Consider the following 11584-nt stretch of genomic DNA (forward strand, 5'->3'; position numbering starts at 1 on the left):
TTTGTTAAGGGTGCTGAGAGTTATTAGGGGATCCCTAATTTTCTCAAAGAGCTACAGTTCCCAAAGTGGTTTAACAATCTCTCTTCCCAGGGAGATCTAAGAACTTTAGTAATGAGAAGCACATAGGGAGTCTCCTAATAACTCTCAGCATCCTTAACAAATTACAGTTTCCAGGATTCTTTGGGGGAAGACATGACTGCTCAAAGTGGCACGATACCACAGATGAGTTTTACTCAGAGTATACTTCTTAAATTAATTTGCCTGATTTAATAATGTTAATTAATTTCAATGGGTCTACTCTGCTCCACTCTGGTCTAACACTAAAGAAGATCCTTAAAGCCATGTGGGCAGCTGGAGTGACCAGCTCAGAGCTCCCTGCATACTGAAATCCACATAGAGAGATAACAAAGGTTATGTGACCCATTTCATCTCAAGGTAGGGAATGATGACATGGGCTTAGCCTGATAGAACAGCTTTCTCTATTGCTTAACCTCTTCATGCGCTAATTAGATTCAAACATACTGGAATCCTACAGATTGTTCTCTGACTTACTCCATACATTTCCTAATAATGACCTTTGAAGTCCATACACCTTGAAGTAGTTGCATGAAAGCTACTATATAGTATGAAGTTGATTTTCAAAATGAATGTAGCATCAGAGAGTTGGGACCTTATAACACGCTTTAAGCCTTCCAACTAAGTATCTTAGGGAATATACAGAAAGATAAAAATATATGCAGGAAATATACTCAAAGAACATATTAATTGCTACATTTGCACAATACATCCTTGTGTCAAATATGTACCAGCAGCCATTTAATTTTTAAAAATTGAATACTTAATTTTGCATTTTCAAAAATACATCTAACAGGAAACCCCCCTCCCTCCAGACAATCCAATAATGTTATTTTTTCCCCAGTTAGGTAAGTAACAGGTAAGTTTGTAAATACTTCAGCCATTCATTTTGATCTCTGTTCAGATCAAGAGTATCTTGCATGTCTTCTTAACAGGTTATTCCAACATGAACCATTTGTTGATGGTGACAAGTGGCAATACAGCAACCCTGTCTTTTCTAGCATGTTGAATAAACATATGCCAAACTGTTCCAAAGTCCTCCTTGCCTTTTATAAATAAATATCTTTAATACGGTCAATGACCAACAAGCATTGATACGGTCAATGACCAACAAGATCCTTGCCTTTTATATTCTGCAGTGCTCCAAGCTGTTTTGTCAGTTTCTCCATTTGGGCTACATTCCATACTCGACCCCACCATGTCTCTAAATTCAGGTTGGTAGCCGTCTTCCAATGTTGGGTAGTTAGCTACTAGCCACAATCATCAAGAAGGTTAGGAAGTCTTTGAACATTGATTGAATCTATACTGTCACCAGTAATGAACAGGTTATTGTGCAAATGTCCAATATATTGATTTATTCATTAATTCTGAGTACTTTGCCCAGTACAGGTGCCATATATGTAAATAGTTAACTTACCTGTTTGTTTTAATCAGCTCAAGCTAAACACTGAGCTGATTGCTAACAGCAGTGAAGCACAGATACACACATCAGGGTGTCTACTGCCTACAAAAATATGATTGGCCAAAGTAAGAAAAGTAATTGTGAGACACTGCAAACCACATGATGACATGAGGCAATCAACATGATGTCAGGCAAAATTTTTGCATGTGTTACTGAAAAGCAACAAACAGATTATTTCCCATGCCCAACTTGTTCATTTCTGAGGTTTCAACAGAAGCAAAAAATTAAGTGACTGCAACAAAGTACTGTCTGGTGAGCAGAGTATTTTGAGAAACAGAAGAAAATGGTTTTTTAATGGCTGGTGGGTGACCTGCCTCCATATGTTTGTTAGAAAGCCTTTTAATAGGTGTGGCAAGGTTGTGACGGGTTAAATTAGGAGAAGTGCCTCAGATAAAACAATGCATCCTTATTAAACTGAGATCCAAATTGCAGGCTGTAGCCAATGTTAGCCCTACTCAGAGTAGACCCATTGAAACATTGGCTAACCTAAGTGAATAGAAGATAGTTGACTTCAACCCAGCATTTCTTTAATATTTCCCTTAATCTTATTCCACTGGTGCGTACGTGTGCTAACTTCAGCAGCTCCTATGGCTGCACTGAGTTCCACAAAATACTGTACAGTGGGAAGACGGAATCTCTTCACACCCACCAGAGTAGCTCACTGGTCCTATTGCCATGAAATGACATGCTCTTTTACTAGCATAAGGGAATGAGACATACGTTGACATTTGTGTCAAGCTCACCAAGGTCTTGGCCCTAGAGCCAGTTGGCTTTCTTAGGACTAGGGGGAGGCAAGTTAAGGGAAAAATGCATTTGTATGACTTTCTTAATTGAGGAAATGATCCAGGTCAGACTCATTTAACTTTTTTAAAAAAATTATCCAATGGGGTAAATGGTCTTCCCATGGTGCTACTAGGATCCATGTTCCAAATTCTATCGAGTTGTTGCATGGAGGTGCTGGTGATTTGAGCAACGGCAATCCCTCAAGTCAATGTTCTATTTTACATCAATCCCTTGCTGTTATTTACGTGGAATAGGACTTAGGCAAGGAAGAGAAAAGGGGGGGGGAGGGAATGGGAAGGTGTTGGTGATGTGGCAATGGCACTGCCATCCAGTGTGAAGCTGGGTTATTATATGACTGCTATCTGTACTCATTAATAATATCATCCACTGATACTGCAGAGGAGATAGGTCAATGGCAGGGATGAATCTTATTTATAATACTTATAATACTTATGATGAGAGGCAGGAATCTTATTTATAATACTTCTATACCTGCCTCTCATCATAAGGTCCCAGGGCAGGTTACAATATAATTACATAATTAAAAACAAGTAAAACAGTTTATTCAATGAGAAAAACAAGCAAAAAAAAAAAATCCAAACAGAAGCAGCACTGTATAGACACTGTGAGTCACACAGAAATACTTGGAGTACAACGTCTATTATCCCTATTGTGTTTCTGGACTAGTTTCCATTATCCCTGACCATTGGGCATTCTGGCTAGAGCTGATATGGGCAGGAATCCCACACCACCTGGAAGGCCACAGGTTCCCCATCTTCCCATTGTAATACACTGGATAATAGTCATTCTTTTCCCCCTGATAGTTCTGTAAGGGAAGGAGCTGGAGGGTCCTCTAAACAGATATTTCTCAGCATCCTTACTAAACTACAATTCCCAGAATTATTAGGAGGAAGCCATGCATGCTAAACTGGTATGAAACCAAAGTAACTGAGATATACTTATGCCCGCCCACCCCCGGTAATGTTGGTGGCAGGCACTAGTTGAATAAAATGTAATCCCACTGTATTTCCTCAGGTGCTGGAGCATAAACTTTACACAACCCGAATACCAAATAGTGTTGTTGTGTTTACTCAGTTTGTCCAAAATGAAATGGGGGCCACCACAAGGAAAATATGTCTTTCACAAGCAATTGCTAACTTGGGGATCTGCCTCTTTCCACATGCTTATGACTAGGTATGATCCTCAATGAAGGGATTTCTGTGGGTCTCTCTACTCCCTGATGCTAGACGAGACATGATATGACTTGCTATGTTATGACTCTTTCATATCATGATATGACTCTTTCACTGTGGTGCTCCACATTTAGAACTCGATTCCCAAAGGAAGTATTACATTTTTGGCTGAAGACTTTTTAAAATGTGCCCAGACTTTTAAAGAAGTTAAGGTTGACTTATGGGTCAATCTGTCTTTTTTTTTTAAGGATTATATTAATCATTATCAATAATGCATCCCTTGGGATGCTGTATATCAGAAAGACAATATATAAATTATTCAGATAAACAAGTAAAAACTACTCTGAAAATTTATTATTCCAAAAATGAAACCAGCTGTTGTAAAAATTAAGATCATACCAGCAAGAATAAGTCTTCCTGTAAAAAAAAAAAAAATTATTTAAATCAAGCCTTACTGACTAGTGATTTAAATTGTGATTTAAATCAATTTGATTTAATCCACCCTGGGTGTAATTATGTCTCCTTCTGCTAGGAGGGGCAACATTTTATTTCTTTAAAACTCCCAATGGCAAATAATAAATAACACACACCCACACCCACACACCCTTTTGCCCTGGTGTGCATCAACCAGATGGGCTTAGGAAGTGGCAGATTCTCCACCAAGGAAGCTCCTCACTATCACCTTAGGATTGCACTGTTTTGCAATAGTTACCCTGACAGTTTATCTCCCTGTCATTCCTCCCCTCAATGTCATAGTGTAGTTATTGATTTTCGGCTTCTTGTTGGTTGTTGTTTTTTCACTTTAGCAATGCCATATAATGTCTCTGCTCCTCTGTAACACTGCACATGTTGGCTTTCTGTTCTGTTCTGTAGGACTCTTATTGACATCCTCCATCCCTAGCTCTCCTCAGCATGGAAACCATTTCTCAAATTCTGCAGGATGTGCGTGATTACTGGGCTGACCATTTTTCTCAAAGATTTCTACCCAGGCGGCCAACACTTCGCCAAACAACCTCTTTGTCCACTTACTATCTGTTGGACTACAAAACCCGGCAAGCTGAACTAGGGATGGATTACGGCCCTCCAAGTACTCAGCTGAACAAAGCCAAGTTTGTCTTCCAGGGGGGTGCGTGGCAGGGTGATGGTGTCCCTCCACAGATGCCCTTACTACAGTTATATTCCTCCTCCTCTCATCATGATAAGGAATCACCTAACAAGGCCCTGAAGAAAGCAAACAAAGCTCTACTGGAAGAGAACAATTACTTGAAGCTGCAGCTTGAGCTGCTAATGGACATGCTGACAGAGACCACAGCACGACTACACTCAGTAGAGAAAAAGCTGGACATGACTTCATGGCACCCAAAGATTAAGAAGCCAAGCAAGGTGCTCATGCTCCGGTCTTAATAAACATCTTGGACCCAAGACCAGAGAGAATTGTATTTCTGAAGAAGTTTGCCTTCCCATGTCCAGACATTAAATAAAATCTTGAAGAAAATGATTGCGTTTGATGGATCAATATTTTTTTATTGCTCCATTCCCTAGAATAGCACATGGCTTTTATATTTTGATCTAAGGATCATAACTAAAACAAGTCACAAATATACCTGATCTCTTTTTCCTACTTACAATATCCTCGATAGAGCCTGCCTCTTAAAAGCCAACTTACACCTGTGATTCAAAATATCCTAGCCCATTATATGTTATCCCAACTGACAGGCTATATTTCACGGCTATCACTGAAATAATTCTACTGCTGAATTATAATATTCTCTCCCATCCATCTCACACTTCATTTCTATGTACTGCAATGTGTAATCACAGAAGTCCAGAGCTATCAGAAACAATACATGAACTGCATTATAATGAACTGCATGATACTGTTTTTGACTGATTACTTGGATGAGATAGAATTGCTTGCAAAACTCCTTGAGCTGCTGGAAGACAATGCTACACCAATTTGGGCAGGGTGGGGGGGGGAGAGAAATCACACTGTCATTTCTCCAGTGCAAAGGGAGAAATACGGTAATGTGGGGCTTGGGGCATGGTAGGGAATAAATGGAAGCTAGCTGGAATCTTATGCTTACTTGTGGCTGGTGTTCAAGAATGAAATGTTACACATGCAAAAGAGGCAATGTAATTTAAATTGTCTGAATGGAGAGCCACATACAACTAAATCTGACCTTTACCCTCCCTTTCCACCCCCACCAACACTAGAGGACAGGACTCCTAGTTACAGCACAGCAGCATGGATCCAGCAGGGGAACATCTTAATGTATCAAAATGTGCAGTGTGGGTAGAGAACTGGGAGTAAGAAGTGGGAACGATTTTTGGCCGGGCCTTTTGCAAAAAGGTAGCTTGCACAACTAACAAGCACACATAACATGATAAGAAGACAGCTGAAGGCAGCCCTGCTTAGGGAAGCTTTTAATGTTTGATGTATCACAGTATTTTAATATTCTTTTGGAAGCTGCCCAGAGTGGCTGGGGAAACCCAGCCAGATGGGTGGGGTATAAATAAGAAAATTATTATTATTATTATTATTATTATTATTATTATTATTATTATTATTATTATCATCATCATCATCATCATCATCATCATCATCATCATCATTATAATCGTGGGCATAGCCGGGGGGGGGGGCTGCCCTCCAAGTCAAGTAAATCAATAAAAAAACTTAACTGAGGTTCTAACATGAAGCCTCAACCCCCCCAACATAAATCCTGGCTACATCAATGATGATAGGCAGATAGCGCCCTAACCTAAAACACTTACAGTACTTGCCAGCAACAATAAATCACAGAGCAGGCACACAAACACTGGACTAGTATCTACTTAGGCAACACTATTACAAAACACCATGTCAGTCACAACATCAAGGGTTCAATCATCTGCTCACCTTCCAATGTGATATCGGTCAGCAATGCCTTTCTGCATTCTCTATGGAACGAACAGGCCGGTACTGAAGTAAAATAAATTATTTCAGATCAGAAAGAGTGGTCGGGGGGGGGGGAGAGAGCATTTCAGCGTCTGTGGAAATTCTGAGTTTAAAGGGGCCCTTCTTGAACAGAAGAATTTCAGAGGGTGTGTGAAACAACAGGGCTACAATTTCTTAATAAATCTAATCCTAATGCCTGTAGCCTGAATCAAGATAATGGGTCCCCCCCCCACTACAAGTGTTAATTAGTTTATCAGTGCTGGAATGGCCATGTTACAATGAATGCTGCTTTGAACAACTTGGTCATGCCTCTAGCAGCCCCACCAAGTCCAATGGGCACCAGACACCACTGACTAGGGGCCCAGGTCTCCTTGAGAGGGCCTAGCTACAGCACGTGTGGTAAACCCAGTAGTTGGGCTGCTCCATTTCTAAACCTCATAACATTCCATATAAAGGCAGGCAGATACAGCTGTTGAGTTGGCCCAGGAGAAAAGAATGTGCTGTCAAATCCACTTTTCTTGGCAGAATTGCTACAGAAGAAACTTTCACAAATATATAAATCCAAATCTAATCAGTAACACTACAGTGCACATCAATATTTTATTATAATTTACTCAAAAGCTCTTCCCCCACTTTGGTCTTTGTGACAACTGCTTCTCTTTTTCTACCTTCATCCCTGGGGTTATACAACATTTCACTGGAAACGTTCTTACTTGGAAAATTATATGTTGATACTTTAAACTTATCTTTTGCTGACCTGGCTCCGAGCAGTGGCTTCTGCCTCTTTGCCATTTCAGATAAGTAGCAGCTCTTATCAAATCATCTGCAGCTGTTTTAAATGGTATTAGGGTTGCTCTTTGCAATGAACGGAATGGGCATATGGTAAAGTTGCTGAAAGCCAGAAGGTGAAGCTGGAAGGACAGTGCCAGTTTCCTCAACATTCAAGGCTGTATTTCAGATATATTTTCCAATTTGTGGTTCTGTTACTGTACTTCAGAAACTGGTAACATCCCCCCCCCCTCTCAGACTGGTACAGTATACAAAATTCAATATGCTTTGTTTTATATTTTCTTCATTGTTTCTAGTGCATTGCATGCCTTGTTGATACAAATGGATAAACAGATTGTTGCAGTTTATTTAGAAGAAAAACTGGTAAAAGATATGTAGAAATCCAGTTTATCTTTCAACTAATCAGACAACTTCTAATATACGGTAATTCACCACTGTATGCCATTAGTCCCTTTGGATATTTTTTAAAAAGAAAACTGGTAGGGATTATCCAGCCAAAATTAAGCACTCTTTAGGTTGGAAATAAGTGTAATTGAAGTCTAATTATTCAGCCTTATTACAGATAGGTAGCCGTGTTGGTCTGCCATAGTCAAAATAAAAAAAATTCCTTACAGTAGCACCTTAAAGACCAACTAAGTTAGTTCTTGGTATGAGCTTTCGTGTGCATGCACACTTCTTCAGATATACTGAAGTATATTGTCACTGTGTATCTGAAGAAGTGTGCATGCACACGAAAGCTCATACCAAGAACTAACTTACTTGGTCTTTAAGGTGCTACTGGAAGGAATTTTTTTTATTCAGCCTTATGTGCAGGCAAATCAACAGCTAGAAGTATGCATCATAAGCAGGGAGTTCCAGAATGTAGGAGCTGTCATGCTAATGGAATCAATATTTTAGCCTACTTCACTTTGCTATAATATTCAGCTTGATAAAAAGTTATGGAGACTCAAAACATTTTGTTACATTTTGGTTCATCATAATACTTCAAAATAACCCCTAGCTACGAAAGCAAATGTATATTACCTCTTCCCCTCCTTAGCTGATTTAGTGGGTTTTTTCTTTAATAAAATGTTTTTTATGTAGCTCACAGAAAATTAGTAAATAGCACCATAGGAGTCATCATCAAAACCACCACCACCACCATCATCTCTGCTGTTAAATAAGCTTTGTTTCTGCACATCTCCACTGCCCTATATACAGCTCTCTGCCCTATATAGCAGTCTAATTAGAGACTCACACTTCACGTGAGGGATACTAAGAAGCAAAGTAGAACTCATACTAGACCAGGCTTCCTCAACCTTGGCCCTCCAGATGTTTTTGGCCTACAACTCCGATGATCCCTAGCTAGCAGGACCAGTGGTCAGGGATGATGGGAATTGTAGTCTCAAAACATCTGGAGGGCCAAGGTTGAGGAAGCCTGTACTAGACTAATAATTTACCTCTTACGCCTTAAAATGCTTTCCTTTTCTAATCTTCTGTGACTCGCATGGATTGTTGCGCAGCAAAATTTGTAAAAATAAGGAATAAGAATACAAATTTATTATTTATACCCTGCCCATCTGGCTGGGTTTTCCCAGCCATTCTGGGCGGCTCCCAGAAAAATATTAAACAGAATAAAACTTCAAACATTAAAAACTTCCCTAAACAGATGTCTTCTAAAGATCAGATAGTTGTTTATTTCCTTGACATCTGGTGGGAGGGCGTTCCACAAGGCGGGTGCCACCACCGAGAAGGCCCTCTGCCTCGTTCCCTGTAACCTCATGTTGCAGTGATGGACTCACCAGCAGGCCCTCGATGCTGGACCTCAGTGTCTGGGCTGAACGATGGGGGTAGAGATGCTCCTTCAGGTATACTGGACCGAGGCCGTTTAGGGCTTTAAAGGTCAGCACCAACACTTTGAATTGTGCTTGGAAACATACTGGGAGCCAATGTAGGTCTTTCAGGACCAGTGTTATGTGGTCTTGGTGGCCACTCCCAGTCACCAGTCTAGCTGCCACATTCTGGATTAGTTGCAGTTTCCGGGTTACCTTCAAAGGCAGCCCCATGTAGAGTGCACTACAGTAGTCCAAATGGGAGATAACTAGAGCATGGGTGAGAGGACGGAACCCTGAGGCACCCCACACCCAGGGGTCCGAACACTCATCCCCCAACATCATTTTCTGAACACTTTCTGATTGTTTTTAAAAGGAGTATCTGCTATCAAACTCTGCTTGGATAGAATATTTTGCACCTAATATGTCTGACAAGTGCTCTAATGGGGCAGCCTTTTAAAATATTAAACTAAGGGACAGGTTTTTTATATATAAAAAAAGCAAAACAATAAAACATCAGCCTGAGTACAATGAATTCAACCTCTGACTTCTCTCATACTTGCTAGGAATCATGGCTATATCACATACCATCTGAGTCTCTCCAGAATGACCTCTGCATTATCAGAGGAGAGACACATCCTACCCTTTGATGTATAAGAAAAAGAGGAACCAGATCTTCACAAAGTTATCCTATTTTCCCCACTATGTCTTTCTCCCTGATGATAATGCTACCTGCCACATGAATAAAACCTGCATGGTATACTTTCCTACCATCTTCCAATGCTTTGCTCTCTTCATATGTGCTGCTACTAGGAGGTGCAGCCACCAGGTCTTTGCAAATAATTGACCCCCCCTTACATTCTTTTACCTGCTGAATTCTTTAAGAGATAACCCAAAGATTGCAATCCCATACAAACCTACTTAGCAATAAGGCCCACTGAAATTCATGTAACTTACTGCCAAACATACACCAGGTGATGTCAGTGGAAGTCTTTAAAAGCAGATAGACAAACTTTTTGTTAGTTTAACCTTTGGATGATACATTCACTTGTTAAAGTAGGACTGGTAAGAGAAACCAGAGACATTTCTGCAAGTGGACAAACTTGGACTTTAGACTTTAGTGCTCTACTATTCCAGTTCAGAGCTAGAATCAAGAGATAATTGGCTGTATGTAATAGAGATGGGGGAAGGGGGATAAGGCCCACAGTTGAGGAACAGCCATACTTGCATTTTCTGCTTCTCTTTCTCTCTCTCTCTCTCTCTCTCTCTCACACACATACACACACAGCCTTAAATTATGGAAGATAAGCGCTTGAGTACAGGAGAAATCAGCAGAGTGTTTTAAGAGCTTTAAAAAACAAAAGTAAAAGGTTGCCCAAATTGTGAGCTGCTGCTGGTGTGTCTTGTTTTGCTCTACACACCTCAGACCCTTTTTCACTGTGGTGATGCAACAGACATTCTTTTTCATGGACTTAGCCAGGATTTGGGGGGGGAAGGCATTTTGTTAGGGGGTGCAGAACCTCAGTTAGCTATGTATTTTTATTGATTTTGGGGGCAGCTACCCCTCCCTGTCTACACCCATGTTCGTTTTAGAAGTTCACAAAGCATAGGGGGAAAGAGTCACTTGTCACCAGTCTTAAAATGACACACATCCTATCAACTGCAATCAATGTGCTAGTGAACAGATTGTGTGTCAGGTGTGGAATGTTGGGAAAAGGTGAAATTTATTTGCCACATTTATATGGCACTTCGTCTCCAATGAGCTCAAGGTGGCACACGTGGTTCTCCTCCTCTCTCTTTTATCTTCACAATAACACTGTGAGGTAGTTTAGGCTGAGAGGCTTTGACTGGCCCCAGTGAGCCTCATGGCTGAGCAGGGATTTTAACCCTAGTCTCCTAGCCCAACACTATGGAAGCTAAATTGAGGGGGAAATACCTGGCTCCCCTGCGCCAAGGACATACCCTCCAACATTTCTCGGATGAAAATAGGGACGTCCCATTCCATAATGACAGTTTAACTAGTTTTAACCCACACATCTTACAGGGTTGCCCCAGCCACTCTGGGCAGCTTCCAACATACATAAAAACATAGTTAAAACATTAACCATTTAAAAAAACCACTTCCGTTTACAGGGCTGCCTTCAGATGTCTGGGGTGGGCGGTTGGATAATGCCATACGCTCCAATATTTCTCCAATGAAAATAAGGACAACCTAAGGAAAAGTGGGACATTCCGGGATCAAATCAGAAACCTGGACATAAGAAAATAGGGACACTTGGAGGGTCTGCAAGGATACGACTGACTGCCCTTCGTTGGCCCCTCTCTATTTAAGACTGGAAAGGCTCTTCAGATCATCTCCTGGAGCAGAACCACCAACGGAGATAAGGATGCAGAGTTATTATGTGACGGAGTAAGAACGTCCATAGGATTCCAGCTGCTCCAAGATAGGGGGCTCGATCCGCAGCTCCAGCCTAAGCGTGTTCACTTCAGCCCTAGCGCGCTCCGCGGCGTTCGCTTCTTCCTCGGGAGGATC

The 11584-nt window shown here is 40.9% G+C and overlaps 1 protein-coding gene and 1 long non-coding RNA gene across 2 annotated transcripts; one reads left to right on the forward strand and one right to left on the reverse strand.

The window, feature by feature from the left end:
• Positions 1-310: 310 nt before the first annotated feature.
• Positions 311-11567, reverse strand: LOC308579828. Its single transcript, XR_014004592.1, has 5 exons — positions 8043-11567; positions 6413-7792; positions 1493-1579; positions 1199-1380; positions 311-1121 (listed from the first exon to the last, which is right to left on the reverse strand). It is a non-coding gene; the product is annotated as an uncharacterized lncRNA (long non-coding RNA).
• CBY3 (chibby family member 3) lies at positions 3964-5011 on the forward strand. Its single transcript, XM_081180787.1, has one exon. It carries the CDS (start codon positions 4426-4428, stop codon positions 4915-4917), a length of 492 nt encoding a protein of 163 aa, XP_081036913.1. The 5' UTR covers positions 3964-4425; the 3' UTR covers positions 4918-5011.
• Positions 11568-11584: the final 17 nt, after the last annotated feature.

Source organism: Podarcis bocagei, assembly GCF_964188305.1.
Source record: "Podarcis bocagei genome assembly, chromosome: 2".
Classification (NCBI taxonomy): domain Eukaryota; kingdom Metazoa; phylum Chordata; class Lepidosauria; order Squamata; family Lacertidae; genus Podarcis; species Podarcis bocagei.